The sequence below is a fragment of the Chaetodon auriga genome, chromosome 19 (assembly GCF_051107435.1).
Source record: "Chaetodon auriga isolate fChaAug3 chromosome 19, fChaAug3.hap1, whole genome shotgun sequence".
NCBI lineage: Eukaryota > Metazoa > Chordata > Actinopteri > Chaetodontiformes > Chaetodontidae > Chaetodon > Chaetodon auriga.
This window is the reverse complement of record NC_135092.1, coordinates 11,096,911-11,119,921: the sequence shown is the minus strand read 5'-3', so window position 1 is coordinate 11,119,921 and position 23,011 is coordinate 11,096,911. Positions and strand designations below refer to the sequence as shown.

Here is a 23,011-nt window from a genome sequence, read left to right as displayed (position 1 = left end):
GTTGACTTGGATAATATTTGCTCATCAATTTTCTCCCTCTAACACAATCTGCATTATCATTCATGTTGCACTGACATTGAAATTATTAATTCACAATCATAGATTTATTTATTTATTTTTTTAACGAAACGGTAATACTTTTATTCCACACATTTCTAAAAGCTCTGTGGATCTATAATTTTTTAACAGTTCTTCGTTATCATAAAATGTTATCCATAAAACTTTAATGATCGCTTTAATTGATACAAATAAACCAACGATTGCGTTAAAATAAGATTATCCTCTTTATCCGCACATGCCACCCTCCTGTATGTAAGCCATGTAACCAAGCACATCACACTGTCTAATGTCATTTAAACCGGTTTTTCTACGTCATCACGTCTCACGTACCTCATGCGCTCTCTCCCGTGTCTAATCGCTCAGTAAACTGCTGCCTTCAGGTACTGTGGGAAACAGAAGTACCGATTGTAAGAATTACCAGAAGCATGAGAGTGAAGTTAAACAACAGCATAAACGATCTTCTTTAAACGTGGAAAAAAAATCTCAGTGGATGGAGTTTGCTCAGTTGTCATGACGATAACTTTGTTATCATACTTGCTTCCGTACTTGATGCCATGTGATGACAGCGGGGCTGTCACCATGACAACTGAGAAAACTTCATTCACAAGAAGACCGTGAGATGAGTCCGTCATTTTTATTTATTGAGTGATCATTTTTTGATTCGACACTGGAGTTGTAGAAATCCAGTCAGTGTGTAAAGTTTCCCCTCGTCCCTTCCCCAATCCAGGTAGGACAAAAAGGAAAACAACAACAACAACAACAACTGAAAATTATTAGTAAATAAATAAATAAAACATGCTTCTGTATACAAATGCATGAATGGATATAAATGAATGTATAAACAGACATAAAGTATATATATATCTACAAATTTTTGTAAAATGACATTTTCTTACCTTTACTTTTTAGTAAAAACAAAAAGGAAACAAGACGTTTTTCCTCTAAATTTAAAAACGCATTAATTGTATGCGTCGATCAAAAGAAATTAAAATGCAGACTTTGAACAGGTTGGTAGGAGACTGCAAGTCTCTAACTTTCTGCGTCATAATATTTAAAAACAAAAAACGTGACGTGGAAAACACAAGTAGGCGAGGTGACACGTCTGCCTGTTTTCAATGGGGGGTTTACGAGGAGACCTGGAAGGCAGCATGTGAAACACACGCACGCATACAGCACACAAGCTCACGAGCACACACACCCCCTCCTTCCTCGCCGAAAGCTCCGCTATCTTTAGCTCCGCCACGGATTACAGTGCGCAGTGTGTGGATAGACTGCTCCCCGGCGCGACCTGCTCGGCTTATCGCCGTGTGTACTTCGCGCTGCCGCGTTCACGCTTTTAAAAACAAAACAAAACAAAATACAAACACAAAACAGAAGTGATGGGGGAATGACAACGACCTCCGTCCCCGTCTACGGCTCTCCGTCCCCAAGAAGACCCCAAGGATGCTGTTGCTCTGTAGCCCGCGGAACGGACGCCAGCGCCGGGCCTCGCTGCTACTGCTGCTCGCCGCGGTCCTGCTGTGCGTCGTCCCTGTCACTGCCAGCCTTCCAGGTAAATTCAGCACACATGACAAGTGGAGCCAACCAGACAAACCAATTACCCTTGATAGTTTAAGCTCATTTTCAAAATATCCCGGGATTGTCTGCCTCATCAATAACCGTTTTTTGGGCATCTTTGACTGAAACAGCACACCAGGGGATTTAACGACTTTAAAAAACGTTTTAGTGAGTTTTTATTTACTTTTGATTGTTGTTTGTGCTGCCAGTTTTGTTGCTGATGAAGTAGCTCGTTCGTATGGGATATCCCATGAGTTGATAAGGTCGCAGTAGACAGGTTATACGAGTAGGTGTCACCTCTAAGTGGGTGAGACAATGGTGACGGATAAACAAATTCCTTTCCTTGTTAGGTTACTCAGTGTATTTCCTTGTATTGTCACAGATTTATATTTTGTTAATATGAAACCAACCGAGTTCAAATGCTCAAATTTCACAGGAGATCCAGGAGGAAATAGCCCTAAGAGTATTCTTTCTTATTTATTGATCGATATAGTATAACTTTGATTGGTTGATTAACAATTTTATGTCAGGGATAATGACAAATTCCTGTCAAAGTTGCAAAATTAAAAACAACACTGCTGCCCTAATTTGAGCAGCAGCCACAGTGAAGCAACTGTTTGCACTTTTTCTATATATTTTAAACTGTAACTGATCAAAACATTTCTGAGAAGAAGGCTTTGCGAATTCATCTTTTCTCAGTTGAGTAACTGGTTTACCTGGAAACTGTTTTGAGCACTGTTTTAGACCCTGGAAACACACACGAGTGCAGTCTTAATGCTTCTGTATGTGTGTAATGGGTCTCCACACAGTGATGATTGCTGGTGACGTGTGTAGGGGAGGTAATCTGCCTCTGGGCTTTTAACACAGAAACCCTGAGGGAGAACCAACAGCTGGACTCTCACATGTAATCTTTAGCCTTATCTGAGACACACACACACACACACACACACACACACACACACATTTACTGCCCTGGTCTGGACACAGACTTGTGTAAATTTATAGGTTTTAATACATATTTTTTCCCCCAAAACGCAAACACATCCCAGCCGTCCTCCACTGATTCACTCTCGCCCGCTGAAGCCTGTGCATGAAATCAAAAGGATGTGAAGCTTAATTTTGCTCGTGCACAACAAAAAGGATGGAGAGGATGTGACGCAGTCGCAGCTGGTGTTTTTCCCCTGGAGGCTCAAATCCAGTAATTTTCCACTTTTCATCTGCTCGCAAAATACTACCAAAATATTATTATGTCCTCTCGCAAATGCTGAAAAATAAAACTAGGGAGAAAAGCAAGTGGTTTGGTGACGTAGAGAAGTTTCTGAGTGTCGGAATAAAATAACTTTGCACAAGATGAGAGACAGACGAAGCTGTCAATATTGTGTCACACGTTTGGTGACTTCAGCATTTGTAGGATTTTGCTGGTTTGACACATGACAGATTTTCACACCTGCTCCATTGAAGCGCAGCTTTTTTATAACAATGTGCGACAGGGTGTCAGTATGTGGGCTATTGTTTGCGTATCTCGTGTTGAAAATACCAAGATGAGGCGAAATAACACAGTTTCACTTGAGTGTGGAATAAGTGTTCAAAGTACATTTTACTGGAGGTACATATACTCCACAGGCACTTTTCATGTAAATGCCACTTTATTAATTTATTTTATTTATTTTGGAGGCCTCTACGGAAGCTCAAAAAACATGTTCAGTAGTGTAGCAAGTCAGGTTTCAGGATGACTTTGCTGGAGTGTGACAACAGCATGAAGTGCATAGTAATCAGGTGGTTGATTCAGCAAACATCGCCGCATCATCATGTGCAAATATGCCCGAAAGCTTTCATAGGACATTGGGTTCTTGGGATGGAAGTAGTCCAAAATCTCCATAAGCCCAATTGATTACACAAAATATGTCTAGGTCGCTGGCCAAGATTCAGAATTAAATACCACAACATGCAGGATTTGTTGTACGATTGAGGCTCAGTTGGGCCTGTTGAATTAGCAGCATCGGGAAAGTCACTTTTTTCTGGGGGAAAAAAAAATTGCATGTCCTTGCTGCTCGAATTTTAGCATTTCACTGGAGAAACATCATCTTCACCCCTCAGTATTCTGCTCAGCCTGGTCGTTGTTGTGCTGCCACGTTAAACTGCCAGGTTTGTCATTCACCAAACCCACATAGAACTGGTGTGATTATTATTCAGAGAGCCACTGCCTCCGCCCTTTTCTTCCTGCAAGATTAAGCTTTAATGATCCATATCTTCCGGATCGCACGCTGTCTCTCTCTCTCACACATACACACATACACATACACACATACACAGCCACTGGCCTCAGTGTTTTTCAATCACCTCTTTTTGCCCTGCAGCAAAATCATGTGCGTTGAAGTGAGGATGGAGAGCCATGAAACGTCAGGGATGAGGACACTCTCACCCTGCCAGGGGACATAAAGACCTCTGAGTCAATGACCGAGTTCATGCTTAATGATTTGTATCCTTGTGGGACTAGTGATTAAGTGTGGCTTACGTATATTCATCCACCAGGTATGGGTTAGGTGATATTTTTATTTTCCTTTGGGTTTAACACTAAATCTCTCCTTTAAGCTGAGCGCTTTCTGATTGGAGTGGGTTTGAACTGTGCTCTGTCCAGATTTACCAATAATAACACCACCTGTGAAGGGATTTGATGGGAAAATCACCAAATCGCTCTCATTTTTTTTTTTTTTTACCTTAGTTTGATACATGTTGTATTAGAAATCAGTGCTTCCACTAAGTAATTTGGAAAATGCAGTTTAAAGCTAACAAGCGCTCCCCCGGTTTCAGATCTGTTACGTAGCTCGTGTGGTCTTTGAGGAGATTTGACATTACCAGTGTTCATCATTGTGAGAAAGGGAAAATTACCACTCAATTACATGGTGGTAACCATCATACTGAAATTACGCAACAGCCAGGAAAGACTTATCGATCTACCCCCATTGTGGTCCTCAGTCTCAACTCAAGTGGTCAGCCGAGGCTCTGCTGTGGTGGCTTCTTGAAACCGCTGCCTACTCTCCTGCTTTCCTTCTCTGCTTGCAAGGCCTTTGGTTTCTTCCTTTGAGAGCGCACTGTTGGCTACCAGACCTCTCCAGGAAATGAGAGGCCCACAATTAATCAACTTACAGAGCGCTTACAGACATTAGACAAAGCCAGAGTCAGCACAGTTTAGCTGGAATAAACCACACGATGCTCCTCCAGTTTTAGTACAACCCTTAACCGTAACTGTCGTTCCAACTGCCATGTCTTTTATCAGCCCAGTCCTGAGGTTGAAATTGACGAATCCGAAACAACCTGTTTGCTTTAGATGTCAGCAGTTTTGCGTTTGTGTGTAGCCACATCCTCACAAAGAATGACATGTTCGCGGTACGTGATTTAAATAGAAGCACCAGCAATATCTGAAGCACAAGTTTCGGTGCTGACACTTCCTCCATAGTGCTGACAGACAGAAATCTGTCTGTTTTAGATACCCTGCTGGGTTAAAAACAATGAAATATTTGCTAATGAAACCTAATTTTAAGCCAATTATGATAAAACGTAGCTCAGTGGTTTACGTCGGTCAATCCAGTGAAAGAAATTCTTCCTAATTGAATCAGCTCTCAAACTAATTGAATTGTTGCATCGCAGGCTGTTCTAACAGCTGAACCAGCAAACACGATGACCAGGAAAAAGGAAATGAAAGGGGACTAAATCAGGGAGCTTTCTTTGCCACCTACTTGCTGCCATTGTAGAAATCCCGTTAACCTTTGTGCAGTGTGCTGCAGGGTGTGCTGCCCTGTTCCACTCTAATGATAATGACACAATGATCATCATCTGTGCAGTGGGTGAGACCCGTCATTGTCTGACATGACAGAAGTTACAGCAGCAGGAAAGATGAATGACAAATGCAGGCAGAGATAAGGCAGAGGAGACTACAAGGACTTGTTTCGCCTTTTCTTCCACGAACTAGCATTCCATCACGTATGAAATTCTCTGACTTTTTTCCATTCACTTCCTTTTCACCTTTATCTCTCGACTAAAGAAACCACCCGTCCATTTCCTGCCTCTGTATTATGACGTGTCTCTGCCGTTACATGTGTGTTAAACAGGTGCTAAGTCGTGCCCCATTTTCCACCAATCTTGGCAGAAAATTGTACGTGTGGGAGTCACGGCATCTGATAATGGTGGGAAAGCAGCACCTACACTACGCTAGTATACTGAAACTGATAAGACAGACAGTTTCCACACATTGAAGCTGCGTTTCGGCTCTGCTCGATTCACTTTTAGTGTATCAGGCACTCGATTTTGTTTTCCACCGCCGCCTAGACGTAGGCGAGATTCTGTGCTGATCATTGTAGCGACGCCACGTGAAACTGCCGTGTCATCATATTCAACGCGGCACAGTGGAGGAAGGGATGGCTTTTTTGTCACAAACTTTGTTTCAGCAAAGATTGAATGCAGCAAGACAAAAAACTGCTGAGAGAAACAGGAGATTTTGGGAAATCCTACATCACATTAGTCATATACTTTAGCTTCAGGGCTTTCTAACTGAAAATAAACTGGCAGCTGCTTCTGAAACCAACGCTTTGCTTTGCATTTGTCAGCATTTAGCCTGGCTCACGATCTGATCAGAAGCAGTTTTAATGCCAAGGAGATCTTCCTCAGCTCCTATTTCTTCTCCTAACAGTCTGTCATCCATGCTTATTTTATGACACAGTGTCAATATATGATAGAATTTGGGATTTTCAGGAAAATAGACAGATTTTTTGTTGTTTTTGGCCAATTAATAGAATTAATAAATGCATAAAAAATCAAGGTACTTCATCACATTGATGCAAAACTTAGATGAAAACACAGCTACAGGTCCATTATGTCTTTATTGGAAATGATCAAAACTGATTAACTGCATTTTGTTGTCCAGTATAGGCAACAAATCCCAAAGGATATCGAGCTCTGTATAAACAGTATTGCAAAATCTCTGACAATGACAAATGTACGTTGTCTCATATCTTACATCAGAGGTCGCCACGTTTCCTAATCCTAATTCACAGCACAGAATAGCAGTGAGTGTCCAGGCTGATGCCAAGGAAAACAGAGCACTAGAAACAGGCTGCTTGGCATTTGTTTGTTTTTGTCATCTGAGAGTGAAGCATGATGGATAAACAGGAGAATAGCGGCATGGTTACACAAAAAGCCACACACACATGAGCACACACACACATGCACTTTATCCATGGTTGCATTTCAAGTGAAGAGCACCAAGCAGAGCTAATGTTTCCACTTGATTTGGAGTGTTTGGCTTACTTCCTGTCGCCTGTCAGAGGGTCAGGAAGTGCACACAATGGGAGTGTATGACCCTCCGGGCTTACCCATTTCCTACTTCCTCTCTCAATCTCCCTTTCACATACACACACAGTTACGCAGATCGGGGTGACATTTGTCGTATTGTATCTGTTGAACAGCTTGAAGTAGCACAAGTTAGCCTTGACATGAAAGTGTGCGCTTGCTTGCGAGTGTGTATCTGTGTGTGTGTCTGTGAGTGTAGGTGTTTACCGGGCGGTGTGTGAGAATGCCTCTGTGCGCCTCTCACTTCTTCCTGGCAGAGCTGCTGCTGAGCACACAGCCTGGCAACAGCAGCAGCAGATGGTTGGGAAAGTCATTTTTCACTCGTTCCAAGGACTACTTTCTGAGTCCCTGAGTTACATAATGTTTTTTCACACCTCCACCCTCTTTGCCGATACCAAACGACCTGATGTTCAGCAGGAACATGTGTGGGACTTTTTTTTTTTTTTCCCCTCTCTCGTTTTTCTTGTCTTCATCTCCCTGTCTGTCTCTCGTTTTGTATTTCTCTTCCTCTGTCTCCTTGATTGAGCTCTCTAATTAGCGACAGCACTGTGTGGGAGGCATGTTGGTGCAAGGCCACCTCCTATGGTGACTTGTTATTCACTTCTGTGGCTCCTTTGTTACGCTGGGAAATAGAATGAAGCTGCTTTGTCGTATGATTATCATGACAAGCATCTTTACTGCTTCAGCTGTGTTTAGAAAAAGTGCTCTTATGTAAGCGTGAGTTTGGTAAAATAATGCTAATTAATTCTACTTGTGCTTTTTATCTCCTGGTGCTCCAAAAGCATATTATTGCAGGGTAGTTATAAGCAAAAGCTCCTTCGTGATTTTCACACTTTCTTTGCTTTTCCCACCCTCTTTTTCTCACCGTTGGCCTGCCTCACACATTCATAATGAAGCACACATGCAGCAGGTTTGTGCCTGGGTGTGGGTTTGTGTATGTACGGGTGCTTATGTGTGAGGAGAATAATTATCTGCATTCATGTGACTGCAATAGGTTCCACCATATTAACTTCCCACACGATGAATAATGATGAAGTGCCGACCAGAGGTGCTGAGACTCGAGCGCCGTTATAATGAGTGCAGGCTTTTAAAATCTAGAACTCATTGCTTTATCACTTTCATAACAGGGATTAATTGCCTCTTTCCTTTTCTCTTCGACGTCAGTGATTCATTTATGAGGCCAGAGTTGCTAATTGTATTTTTTGCGCGTGATGACACATAGGGTCAAGGCAAATGATTCAGCAAATCCACTGAGATACAGTGTCTTGCGATGAATTATCGCTACATTATTGCACCAATGTCTCAATACGTCCTCCTGTGATACTGAGGCACAGATCCATCTTGCCTGCACTACAGGCAGTTTCACTCTAGAGCTGTTCGCATTACTGGCTGTCTGACATTTAAATAATAGCTCATGTGAACATACTGTGGAAAAGTCTGGGACGTTACTTCTTTGTTCATCTCATTTGTCCAAAGATTTCTATGAAACTGAAAGCATTCATAATGCAGTGAATAAATGTAATACATGACTAATTCCTGCTTCATTGCAAAAAAAAATTAAAAGCCTGACCCTGACAAAGAGCCAGTGTGGTCTTGAAAGGTTGAAACATTAAAGCAACAGTATGCAACTAATTTTTTTTTTTAATTATTATTTTTTGGGGGCGGCACGGTGGTGCAGCAGGTAGTGCGCGTGCCTCACAAGGTGCCTCAAGGTCGCTGGTTCGAATCCCGGGTCGGGCAGGGCCTTTGCATGTTCTTCCCGTGCATGCGTGGGTTCTCTCCGGGCACTCCGGCTTCCTCCCACAGACCAAAAACATGCTCATTAGGTTAATTGGTGACTGTTAAATTGTCTGTAGGTGTGAGTTGTATGTCTGCGTGTCTGTGTATGTAGCCCTGCGATCGGCTGGTGACCGGTTCAGGGTGTACCCCGCCTCTCGCCCATTGCTAGCATCCAGCCCCCCGCAACCCCGAAATGGGATGCGTGGGTATAGATGAATGAATGAATTATTTTTTGGGGCTTTTAGCCTTTTTATGATAGAGAGACAGCTGAAGGTACGACAGGAAGGGGGGCAGAGAGAGGGGACGACACGCAGCAAATGAACAGGTGGGAGTCAAACCTGCGACCACTGCAGAGGCCTGACAGCCTCAGTACATGGGGCAAACACCCTACCAACTGAGGTAAAGGGGCACCCCCTAACAGTATGCAACTGTTTAACCCTAAAATGCCAGCTTGGAAATCATTTTGATGAAGTGTCACATTGTGAGTGACCCTGTGATCCTTAATAACATGCACACATACAAACACACAGGCACATGTCTGATAAACGTATTCAAAACTGGCTTCTACTCACAGATGAAGGACGGTCAAAGGGTTTGAGACGGGAATTCGTTGTTTGATCTGTGACATGAGTGCGGTCGTCTGCACGTGATCTGGGCCTGAGTCCTTGATCCTTAGACAGTTCCTGGATCAAAGAACTAAGAAAAAAGTGGGAGGGGGAATAATTTGACAACAGGACTCGTGAGTGAGGTGGGGAGAACAACAGGGGTTGGACAGGTAGAGGGAGCTGATGACAGGTGGCTCTTTAAAGGTTTTCAGAAAGAGCCGGAAACATGTTGAAGAAGATACTAGTAGGATCTTATTGCTTGAGCCGTAGCTTGATATGGAGTTAATAGTTTAGAACTGAGCTGATTCACTAATGTCATTGCTAACCCCAAGTATGGAGGCAGTGCGAAACTAATCACAGCCGTGCAGAATTCAGGATGGCGAGGGCATCTTTATTTTTAATAAGACCTGTTAGACTGGTCGAACACCCAAGAGGACAGCTGGAAATATTACAGCTGTATTATTCCAGTAAATACCCCTCACCATTGAAATGTGAATCAAGAAGGGCTGAAACAGTTTGTCAGTTTATCAATTACTCAACTGAATGAGAAATAAATGACAAGGATGTTTGACAGTCAAATATTTGAAGTTAAAGCAATAAGGTACCTTTTCCTGTTGGTTGGATCAACTTGTCTCCAAGCTCGTGAGAATGTCTTCTTCATGGGAGACTATAGGCCAAAAAAACAAAACAAAACTGATTCAGTCGTATGTTCGATATGAGTCTTGCATCATTTTATAGCATGCACATGTGCACAGGCACATGTTGAAGAATTAATTCCACTCCAGGCACTCAGTGTATACAAACTGTACACGTTCATATAAAGTGCGGCAGAACAGTCTATTTCTAGTGACCATTTTCTCTGAGGTCACAGGGTTGGAGGACGCCAAGAAGAAGATGTGAAAAGATCAGAAAAAGGTGTGATACCTGGAGAGAAATTACAGGCACGTGGCATGTAAGAATAGAAGCCATGACAGTTCAGGGAGGAAGAGGAGAGAAGATATGAAGAGAGCGATCTTGGACTTAAACGGAATGAGGGGGCTCCGAACACGAGCACGTTACACTCACGGTGATGTGGAATAACTTGGCAACAGGGCCGGAACTGATGAGGCAGCAATTAGAAGTCGGGGTGACGGAGCTGTTGCTTGGTCGTGGGAACTGAAAAAGGCAGAGCGTGACTTTAAACAACAGCTAACGCAATCAGACGCGCTCGGGGAGTTTTCTGCCTGCGTGTTAGCTTTGTGGCAGCGTGAGTCATGGCACTAAGCAAAGCATTTGCTTTTCTACCCATAGACGCAACAGTGAACAAACAGATGTTTAGAAGATGTTTAGAAACGCTCATGACCTCCCATCACCGACCGCCTGCTCCTTCTCTGTCTTTGACACAAACAGAAAGGAAAGTAAAGCTTCTCATGTTACACCTGCGTCACTCCTACGCTCACTCCCAGAGGCAGACCAGTCTGTGACAACATGTGGACGAGTGTGTCAAAATACGTGTGTTTGCATGGATGTGTATGTCCAACGTGCATGTTTTCTGTGCCTGTGGTGATGCTGGAAGTTGGAAATTTTCATTGGTGCTTCTTCTTTGTTTTAGTTACTTTCCAGTGATTTTGAGTAGTGCAGATCTTTATATATATACTGCAACAGGTATTGTGCAATACAAAAATTTAAATGGTAAGTTTTGCATCATTAAGGAGCCTATGCAAAGAAATCATCAGCAATCTGAATTCAACCAATTTACCTTGAACGACTTCATCAAAAACAGCCCATGAAATGCAGAATAAAATCTAAATGTTTGTTTGTAAGTGACAAAAAGACAGTAAAAGAGGAGATTGTGAACTTGTCAAATGGCTTGTTTATCGCTGTCGTCGAGTATATGGAGTTAAATCAGAATCTAAGTGGGGATGAAAATGTGCACACAAGTACGCCAGGCGCCGCAGTGCCCCTCTTCTATCTGCTCTTCATCTCCACAACACTCGCCGTGTGCACATGTGCCCTGGCACCACAGGCCTTGTTGCCATGGAGGTCACTGAGAGCTCCCCCTCAGCGAGCTCCTGTCATGTGTCGTTCACTCCTCTTGTGTGGCGATTGAAAGACAATGAGGTTAAGAAAGGAGCCATGACGGCACTCTCTGTCAAAACAGAAAAGCAAGGTTCTTCAAATAAAGACTAAACAGAAAGAAATAAAGACTAATTATCCAACTGAATAATTTAGCAGAACAGTCTTCTACTTTAAGTGTATCTCACTGATCTGCCACCTATCGAACAAGCCTGACCTTTGAGATCCATCATCCCTCGGAAACACTGCGTTCATCCACTGTCTCATACCTACAGTACCTTGTACACCTCCTGTCTGCTGGGACAGTATCGCGTCCCACTGTGCGGTTCACCTTGAGCCGGCCCGCTGTGCAGCTCTGCCGGCCTCATTATCCGCTCTGATGGCATCCCAGCGCTCCACCTGCACCTCTGCCACCAAGCACACCTGCTGTGCTCTGTGACCCACTTCTTCCCTTGTGTGTGTCTGAAGTTAATCAGCTGTGTTTTTGTGTCAAACCAGCAGTAATCAGGTCAAGCGATTATCTAGCCTGATTGCGGGCAAATCTGCGAAAGAGCGGCTGTCGATCGCTCTTTGCTTTGGCGTAACCTGACTCGGATTGCCAAACAGGTGGGGCTGACCACATTGCGAAATGCAGACGACTATTCAAAATGTACTTTTCTTACCATTCAAACATTCTCGTCTTATCTGGCAAACCTTGCCCGTATGCAAGCAGCGATGACACACAGCTACTTTTAAAAGACGCTGTGATGTGATTGTGACATCAGCAGGCGCTTTGTTCGAGGCCAGATCTTTCATCTGTGAATGGCGCTGAAGAGCTGACACATCCACCAACGAAAGGAGTGTTGCTTATAAAGCTGAAGCATCCCTGATTGAGTATTTTTATAGTTCTTCTCTGCACACAGAGACTGTTGTTTAACTGCCTCATTAAAAGCACCATTTCTGGAGCACAGCAGCGTGGTCGTGATACTCATGAAACTGTTGTTGTCGTTCTCTCTCACCCAGCTGGCAGAAAGTGTCCTCTCCACATAGACTGTGCCAAGGAGAGACGCCACTTCTGCAGGCCCGGCTCCTCCCACTGTGGTCCCTGCCTCTCCCCATTTGAGGAGAACCAGGAAGGACGCTGCGTGGTGAGGAAGAGGCACCATCAGCACGGTATGACATCGAATAAGAAACAGGCACACGCCTCAGTTCACGTGGTCACATTGCAGCTGAATTTGAAACTTCAGACATTTTCAGATGTTTTTACTGCTTCAGGTGAGGTTGGTGTCTGTTCAGGTACGATTAGGTAATTTTACATAAGATTAATGTCTGGAAGGATAACGTCTAATCACACACCTTAACACAAGCATGAGTTCTATTCAAATTAGAGCCGAAATGATTTGCCTGTTAATCGACTAGTTAATCAGCAGCTATTTTGATGGTCGATAAATCATTAGTAGTAATAACAGAATATTGTCAAATATTCTCTGGTTCCAGCTGGTGATGATTTGCTTGTATCATTGTAAATTTAATCTCTTTGGATTACGGACCGTTGGTCAGACAAGGAATTGGATATTTGTCACAACCGGGTTATGCTTATTCTAATTAAAACCTGAATAGCCTGCTTAAACGACAGTTACAACAATCACTTCTCTCTGGTTAATATCAGATTATTAGGGTGCATCTAGATGTACTGACTGACTCTGTTTCCTTTAACATCTTCACTCGATGTTCATGTTTTGTTTGCCTCTTTTCTTGTCAGTCGACCTCGTCATCCTGTCGCCCACCTCTCTTCCACCCCACCTCTTTGTCTCAGATGCCTATTGATTGTGCGCTCTCCTTCTCCTCCCCTGTCAGTCTCACTTGGATCTCTTTATCCCTTCTTCCTCTCACTATCTCATGTATCTCCTCCAATTTGCTCTTTTCTTGTCCGGTTCTCTTCACTCTACGTCCTTGTTGTGGTCCTGATTGCCCCTCCTTCTCCCATCCATATCTCTGACGTCTGTTGTACGGTCTGATCTTCTGTGTTTTTAATCTGCCCCTGCCCCTGCTGTGTCTGCAACACACACACACACACACACACACACACACACACACACACACACACACACACACACACACACACACGCACACACACACACACACACATGCACCGCCTTGCGCTGGCGGCTTTAATCACTTAGATGACATGCATCCCTCTCTCTCTCTCTCCATCATTGAATCTAATGTAATTCAATGAAAGAGCCAAGCACTGAAAAATAAATCTTATTTTTCTCATTTCCATGGCGTGGCGGCGTTCTGCTGGCATGCACACCGTGTTTCAAGAAGGCGCTGCAGAAATTAGAGAGAGAAAATGGAAACATCGTGTGTATGTTTCAGCTCACGGGCCTCTGCACAAATGTGTGTGTGTGTGTGCACGTGTGACTGCATGTATTTATATCTGTTGGTGGGCACGTGTACGCTCTCTGCAGGATTAATAATTTAGATGGGTCTGCGGCAGGAGAGGATGCCGTCCGAACTTGGCTCAAATTATTGGCGGCGGCATCAGAGGGAGAAGTAAACATGAGATGAGTGTGAGGATGTTTTGCAGAGAAAGGTCACATCATGCAGGAGAAGAGAGGACGTTGTTTTGCAGCGCATGCGTATGATGATAAGGCCCGATCAGTTATTAGTGTTTGGATTTTGTGTGTCTATGCATTGTTCCATATGAAGACGATAACTTTAAAACATGTGATGTTGCTGCGTGTGTGCGTGCATGTGTGTTTTGTTGTGAATCCAGCATATCAAAGGCCTCGACTAAGCTCCCCAAAGTGGTTACGTAAACACCCTCCCCCGAGAGACCACAGAACACTGTGATCCTCATGGGAGACTGACTCGTGTCTTTTTCACACTTATGTGCACACATGCAAACACACACAAGCACACACGAAATGAAAAGATTTCACGCTCCTAAATACGCCACATTTACCTTATTTGGTTTGTCAGGGGCAGCGCGCATCTCTTAATGCATCCAAACACAATAAAGAGCGGCCACCTTGGTAGTTTGGCAGCATTACTGACTGCAAATTATAGCTCTGAATTCACTCTTATTGTTGTCACTTCAGAGGAAATACGATGGCCGCGTTTTCAGGACAAATCAATTGATCATCTAAAATTTTTGTTTGCCAGCTAAAGCATGAAAAATACTGTAATGCACAAAACTGATATTCTGACGTATTATTTTGCCTGCGCCCCCAACATAACTCATCACTCACAACTACAGCTTTGTATTGTCAGCAAGGACAGTTTGCGTCATTGCAACGTTTCTGACTTCAGACCTACAAAACCACGTCTCGTCATCACCATCATCACTGACTCACCGGCTCTACAGCACCGCCGAATTTTCAGCTTTTCCGCTGTTCTATAGAATGATCTCTGTAATATCATAAAGCATTTGGAAAGTTACATGTTTCGAGATTGGGTGCTATGTGTGTCAGAAAAAATAATATGTAGGAGAGTGGCAGGATGCAGCTGTGTCCTTAGAGCCGTCCAGTTGACCCTCGTTATCCTCATACAGAGAGAAAAACTGCATTTTTCAATTATTTTTCAATTGCAATATAGCTCAGTTTTCCATGTAATGTCACGGCTCATATCCTCACTGCGAGTGGGATTACATTCCCTTTCCAGTCGCTGCAGTAGCACCACATCTTTTACATGTAAACCAGCGTTCTTCTGTCTGACTTCCTCCCCTCTGACTCTCGCTCCCCTCTTTCATGTCTTGCACTCAGAGTTATTACATCAGCTCTTCTCGGTCATGCATTATTATGTTTCTGTGGTCTTGCACTGGTTGTTCTGTTCGTGTGGCTTGATTGCCTGCAAATTGCAGGAATTCGAGGTTATTCTGCTGTTGTAATCACTGGAAATCACTCTGCATGAGGTCTGAAATGTCTCACGTACAAAATTCAGAGAGGGTGAAAGAGCTCAGCAGGCGACACTTTTTATTGGAAGGACGACTTGCTTGTGTTTGACATGGAGGCGTGCGCTGCCATAGGTAAACACACAGTATGCCTCAAGCCATACCCTTTGTTCAGGAGACGCAAAAACAGACTTTGACTGGTACTCGATGTACCATGTGCAGTTAATTTGTGTATGTGCTCAGGGCAGGGATGTCTCCATGTGGCCCAGTGTCTCTGTCTGTCCTCCTGTAGCTCTTTCTCTTTGTTCCCCCTTTCTGTGTATGCGCATTTATATAATTTTTACGCTATACAAAATACAATAGAGCGGTCAACAAACTGAAAAGACGCGACAGCAGCTGTTAGACTGGCTCAGCGAAACACAACATGAACAAATATCCCGCAGCAGTTTACTCTGAGAACAGGAAGCGAGGTCACCAAACCGATCAGAGCCGAACAACAGTTTAAGTTTGCTGAGAATGAAAAATAAACATTGTTTAACACCCTGTCAGTGACAGGGTGACTTACTCACAAGGCATCGTCTGATATAACTCCTGTTTTATGCAACAGCTACATTTATTTACACATGGATTTGTGGTTTTTGATGTTAATCCCACTACAAGTACCGCAATTCCACTAATCAGTCACACGGCTGATACAAACACGCTGTAACTGCGATGTAAACGAGTCTGATGTTCAGCCAGAGCAATACGTTCTAAGTTTAGGTTCTTGCAGCTCATGCTTTAATAGAGTAGGCAGTTGGCCACCAGTTCCACACCTGCAGTGGCAGATGTTCACTTTCAGTCCAACCCACTCCTCATATCAGCAAGGAAAGCAACAGCGACAAGGAAAGTGAATCCTCATGCAGTTTTGATGCCGACCAACACCTGCAGCCAGTGACTGTTACAATTTTTTTCATGAATTGATTAACTGAGTGGCAGAAAAAAGAGAAAGAAAGAAGAAAGAAAAGAGACAGACAGAGAGAGGACTATCTGCGAACGAATCAAAGCTGTTATTTACCTATAGCAGATCGATAACATACTTTTGTACGTTTACATGAAATATGTATATGCCATGCTTCTTATTTCCTCTTGAATATTGAGATTTTTCAGATTCCTTTGAAGGACAAGATTTTTTTATATTTTCAACATTGTTGGTTGACTTTGACAGTATTGTACAAATTAAAACGATGGATGAAAGACAGGCGGGACTCTTAAGATATTGCCGGTCACATTTCCTGTATTGACTCAAAGCTCTGCAGTCAGCTGTGACTAACTTTTCATAGCAGGTGGGAGGCTCACACAGTTATACGACACACTTTAGAGCTTAAGCAAAATTCCATGTTAGCTGTGCGCCGCTCCCTCATTCTAAAAACAGACCGATAAAGGAGAGTTTCTGTTTAACTCGTGAACTTTTTTTGGTCTGCCTTCTTTAACTGGCTCGTCAACCTGAACTCAACAAACACCGTGTGAATTAGAGAGATCTGAAATTAGCAGAGCAGCTGTAGTCAGCCAGACCGGTTTCTGAGAATTTGAGAATGACCTGGAGTCACTCTTTGTCTCTCTCCCATCTGCATACTCGGTGTGTTGAGTGTGCCACTAGAGGGCAGCAGGACACACTGAGTATGAATCAATGTGAGGGCAGGATGGAGGAAGTGTTCGCTGTGAGGCAGAGGCACTGTTCTCAATTTGCCCTTCTACTTCTAAGAACTAGAAAGATATCAAACCAAGTTAAGAAGTTTGGTGGCTTTGTTGTAGTACTGAAATGATGAGTTGATTGACTCAATATCAATCATATAAAAACTGATGATTCAAGTCATTTATCTCTTAATTTGTTCTTATTTTTTGGCTGTTTTGCCAAAGTTGAGGGCACAAATTTATCCAGTCATCTCTTTGGTTTCTCGTGGTGAACATTTGACATTTCATGGATTAAACTAAATAAATGTATCATTAAAAGATTAATCAACAGACTACACAATAAGAAAACACTTAACTGCAGCTCTGTTTGCTGAGTCTAGTGCCAGGTAACCATAGACTGATACACCACATGTTGCTAATGATATCCTGTTCTAAGGTTTCCGGTGCGTTGTCAGGTATTTTTGGTTTGTGGCATATGGTGCAACATATCTCAAGACCTTTAAAACAGTGTAATGAATACAAAATCTCATCTGAAAGTATTTTGATTCTTCAGAGGTGAAGATATACTGTGTAATTACAACACAGGACATTTTGCCACTTTCACACAAATTTAGAAATCAGGTGGCAAGATCTGTGAAATCAGTCTGACAGAGTCTTTAAACAAGGGGAAGGTGGGGCAGGAAGTGTGTGTGTGTGTGTGTGTGTGTGTGTGTGTGTGTGTGTGTGTGTGTGTGTGTGTGTGTGTGCGCTTGGGAAAGTAGAACAGCACAGATGTGCGTGACCCTCAGTCCCTGTTGAGCTGTTTAGTGTTTGTTTGTCGTACCCACCTGCCCCCCGGGTGTTTCCAAAGAGGTTATGGGTCATTATCAAGCCAGTGACAAAACTCTCTTACACAAGGAGAGGTGTGTGTGTGGTTAGTCCATGTGTGTCAAACCACACACATACACACAATCACTACTTTCTTAGGTGAATTTGCAACTTCTCCCCCTCTGTGGGATCCTGACGATTTCCCTTTAAATAAAAACTGCTCGTCCATTTTTAACTATTTCCTTCAGATTTTAAATCAATCCACATCTTCCTTTTTTTTTTTTTTTAGTCTCCTTTAAAGTTTAAACCTGTATTAGCACACGCTTCTGGCAAGCACACGGGCACGGTTGGAGCTCCCAGCCACCTGCAAAGTACAGATGGTGCATCCCGCCTCCACAGGCACCTGCTATGGAGTGCACTAAATGGCCATTAGTGGAGGGGGGTAAGAGAAAAACAAAGCAGGCGGTGAAAGCGCTGGCATGTCATATCATACACATTAGCTCATCCAGATGGCCGGCCTTCTGGAGTGAAAGTGACACTGTAATCATTAATGCAGTGTAGGTGGTTTTAATAATGTGTAATAGCGCTTTTATTTTGACAGATTTACCAGCACTGATCTTTTTTTTTTTTTTTTTTCACGCTGGTTTCAAAACAACTGTACATGTGATGGACCATGATGCTGAATGGATTATATCATGCCACATGATCTGCTAAATTAGCTTTTTATGCAAGCAACTTTCACTTTTTTTGCGCTTGACTTAGCGCCACTTCAGCTTTTAGTGCGAATACCTTTAATTTGATCTCGCTACATTGCAGGCTAACTTTACAGAAGGAAACAGCACTTTGATTACCTCCATTAGCAGCGAGCCATGGTATCTATTGTGAATGCAGCAAGTGAAGCCAAGGTTTCGCTGATTGCGCCTGCCCCCTGTGGTGCTTCCTCCCCCGGCCACACACACGCTCTCGGCCCTGGTCGCCCTGGACACCTCGGCAGCACTGCAGGAATGTGGCTCACTGTCTGGCTGTAAGGGCTGTCAAGGAGAGTTTAGCATTGTGTCCTTTTTTTATCAGCCCACAAACAAACAACACACACGGCCACACTCCCTGTCCATCGCTTCAGAGACAAGACCCTGAAAACACATGGAGAGGTTGGGGACAGACATGATACATGCCGAAATCAAGTGCTCTCTGCCACTCCTTTACTTTACCTACAGTCATGAAAGTGGACAAGCTTCAAAAAGCCCAACCTCAAGCTTATGGGACATGAGTAGGCACAACTTAGAGGAAAAATTAGAGCTGATGAGTCCATTCAGAGGTTGGCAGAAGGTGAATCTGCGACTAATTTGATGATCGGTTAATTTTTTCTCAGCAAGAATGCCAAAGTTGGGAGCATCTGCAGCTTCGTTTTGTGAATTTATTCATGTATATAATAAGATAATGAAACTAATCATGAAGTGCACCCCTAATGAAAAAGCACAGTTAGTCCTCTGTTTGAAGATTCAGGTGTTATTAATTGTAGATTGTGGCTACATTTGTTCACATGTTCTGCTAATTGCTTAATAAGTTTACCCATGTGACTGTGCGTGTGATATGAAGCTACTGTCAGTCACTACTGGTAAGAGGCCTTTAGTGTTGCTGTGAATGACATTTCATGTAATCTTGATTTTCCTGTTGCTTTTTCTTTCTTTATTTTTAGCTCATGCTTAAAGGAAATCACAGGCAGTTTAATTTACGTAGAAGTTAATCAGTGGATCTTTGAATCTTGTCTTTTCTTCAGGTAAAGTGACATACTACCCAGAACTGGACGAAGAGATCGATTACCTTCAATCTGCCATCGCAAAACAGGAAGTGATAGATGTCAAACCACCAGAAAGGCAATCCAAATATCCTGGTAAGAACCCTGAGCGTGATCATAAGCGTGACTTTTTTTTAAGTGATGTAGTTTTCTCCCTACAAGTGACAATCACCTCCATCACATATTGTCTTCCTCACTCTCTCCAGCTGCCATCACCTCCCAGACAGATGCTAAAAAAAGCCAGACAGCTGCCTCCAAACACAAACTGCAAAGCCTGGGTCTTCTCTCAGATGAAACCCTGCATGCCCCCACCACCACAGCCCCGCACCCTGCAGTTTCTGTCCTCCCGGCCACACCAACCCCCCTGCCCTGGGCCACTGGAATTGGGGACCGAGGTGGTCCGATAGCTGTGCCGACACCCAGTAATGACAGCATTATTGTCAGTGAGTATGATCTTCTGTGATCGGATGCCTGCAGCGGTCTTAAAGGGCTTACTGTCATTTGATGGTAGATAATTCAGAGTGTTGGTACAAGATAAGGGGTTTTGTTTTTTTCTACTGTCTGGATGTTTGCCAGCAAGATTTTATCACTTTTGTTCCATTTGTCCCAACAGAGAAGTTAATTTGTTTCACCCCCGTCTGTTCGCTGCTTTTATGTACCCAAGATGACCACAAGTCATGATGAGCAAATCAGCTCAGATATAATTATATTTAGCATGCATAACAAGTGTCTCAGCAGGGTAGTCATCTGACCCCCCCACTCAATCGCTCTGCTCTGTTTTCCCTTTCTTTTCCTCTCTTTTGTACCGACCTGCAGTTGTGATCTCGCTGTGCGTGGCGGTGGGCACTATGGCAGTGATCCTAGCAACTGTCTGTTACGTCAAGTAAGTGTGAACACATACATTCATAAGTAATGCAAGAGAAAGCTAAGTGTGGTCTTGTTGTCAAGTAAAGCGCAGTGCAAAGCCCACTTGCATTCGCTGTCCGTGTATCATCAGCAGTGAGCTTAGGTGAAAGCATGTTTTAACGCCAGGGGGAGGAAACAACCTCTCAGTATTACAGGAGACTCAAGATTTGTGGTGCCCCCCCCCACAGGTTTCAGAGAGAATCACGTCTCACTCAGAAGGTGGACTACCCTGCTTTCAGGGGGGCGGGTGCACCTGCTGCCACAGTCAATGGCACCTCGGTAAGCCCACAGCTCTCCTTTCACCTAACTTCTATTGTTAGGGCTTGCCTTGTTTCCATTTCTCACTTCTTCTTTTGCAATGACCACAAGATGTACGACTGTTTTCAAATGTGTCATCCACGCTTCCTTCTTCTGTTTCGTCCTCAGATAGGAGATAAGACTCTGGCCGAAAGTGCCCAAATGTATCACTACCAGCATCAAAAACAGCAGATGCTCTCGTTAGGAAAGTATGTTTTTTTTTTTCTACATCGTCTCTGCCACTCTCTCCCTTTCCTGTCATATAGACCTACATTTTTCAACCACAACCTCTGACCTTGTTATCTCTGCCTTTACTCTTATTTCCTGTTTCTGCAGCAGCAAACCTGAACAGAAAGTCCATGACACCGAGGTCACATCAGATGAGGAAGAAGTGGGAGGAGACTTCACGGTATATGAGTGCCCGGGATTAGCACCGGTGAGTAGACAGACAGACAGACAGACAGACAGACAGACAGACACACACACACACACACACACACACACACACACACACACACACACAGACTCAAACCGAATCATTTCTGCTGCTGTGTTGTGACTGAGAATCCTTTTTTTGTTTTTTCTCTTCGTGACAGACTGGAGAGATGGAAGTGAAAAACCCTCTGTTTGATGACTCGACTTTACATTATCAGGAGAATCACAAGTGATTGCTGAACACGCGCACACACACACATGATTACAGACATACACACAGGCATACAAGCCATTTCTGTGGAAGAAGCCACCTGCTCTCACACTGCATGCATAGAAACGGAGGAGGAGGAGGTGATAAACGTGATTGTTTGATTGGTGGCTCTTTACTCTAACTGCCCCGAGTATGGCTTTTAATACTACAAATGTATGCTGGGTTCCTTGTTAATTTATTTCTGTCACTGTTTTTGGAGCATTACTGTCTTTTCACGTCTCTTCTTTAGGTGTTTTGTCGCGTTTAAATGTTCCTCTCCGACTTCAGATTTTCTCGTCCATTGTTATTTTCCTTCATTTCTGCAGCTGTTTCCAAAGAATGTGACACAATAGCAGACCCGTGTATGACACAGACATACACATACATAAGCTGAGAGACAGGTGCCGTCCCTTGTTTTGTCACGCATAGCTTGTGGCCAAACGACATTCCTAACAGACAGCCAGGAAATACTTCAAATCAGATCTCTGTGATAACTCTGTAAGACTCCCCAACACAACACCAGGTTTATCACTGACAATGTTACCATTGCTGTTGCTCATTTTACTCCTTGTCATATAAGAAACACATAAAGATTTTAAGATTATAGAGTATACCTATATATGAAAATGAAGTACATGATGATGTGTGTTTGCATGGTTTGACTGTACCGTGTTTGAATCATGGCCATGCTTTGATGAATTATTCTGCCTCCTGTATGTATGCATCCTGTCGCTGGAGGAGAGAATGTACAGTAAAACAAAGTGACATCTGAGCACTCGATTGACTATACTGCTGGATGTGTAGGTGGTAAATATCACTCTCTTGTATTGTTCCTCTTTCCTCTCTGTCCTCTTCTGTCCCAAGTTAACTCTGTGCTGCAAAATGTACATAAAAAGAGTGAAAGTGTTCACTTTTTATAGATATTTGTACATGCAGACCAAGGATTGGAATTAAAACTTTTTACCACATGTGAAAATGACTTTGTTCGGCCTCTTTCTTTTGTGCTTGTCATGTATACATTGTATTATTTTTTTGTATATGGTGCTGGGTAGCTTGTGACTTCCTCCTGGGATCAACAGACTTCTTGCTATCTTAGCTTATAATAGTGCATCATCATTTATTTGTTGGTTATATTTAGTACCTAAAGTTATCAAATAAATGTGGACTAAAAAGCACGGTGTTCCCCTCTTGAGTGTAGTGTATTTTAGCAGAAAAAGGAAAAACTCAAGTAAAGTACAAGTACCTCAGAATTGTACAGTACTTCAGTTGCATTGAAGTACTTTGTCACTTTCCACCAGTGACTCAGAAAGTCAAACTGCAGTTCTATCAGCATTTCTGATGAACTCACACATACGCCTGTCACCTTTTAGTGTGTGTTGCTGGCTTTCTAACTGGTTTTTAGTGATCCTGTTTGACCTTGTTTTACCTTCAGGACACAAATGATTACACCCAGAAAGTGTGTGTGTGAGTGTGTGTGTGTGTTGGGGTGGGGTGGGGAAGGGGGGGGTCAGTCTCTTGTCCCCATTGAGCCACATGCCAAGGGCCATTAAAAGCCCTTTGTGCCGGTGGAC

The 23,011-nt window shown here is 43.2% G+C and overlaps 1 protein-coding gene across 1 annotated transcript; it reads left to right on the top strand.

Moving 5' to 3' along the window:
* The first annotated feature begins 1,252 nt into the window (after positions 1-1,252).
* npdc1a (neural proliferation, differentiation and control, 1a) lies at positions 1,253-22,419 on the top strand. The gene is made up of 9 exons (XM_076757894.1): positions 1,253-1,612; positions 12,405-12,554; positions 19,535-19,648; positions 19,759-19,995; positions 20,369-20,435; positions 20,647-20,737; positions 20,885-20,964; positions 21,092-21,191; positions 21,352-22,419. The coding sequence occupies exons 1-9, from the start codon at positions 1,504-1,506 to the stop codon at positions 21,421-21,423; spliced, it is 1,020 nt and encodes a 339-aa protein (XP_076614009.1). The 5' UTR covers positions 1,253-1,503; the 3' UTR covers positions 21,424-22,419.
* The last annotated feature ends 592 nt before the right edge of the window (positions 22,420-23,011 follow it).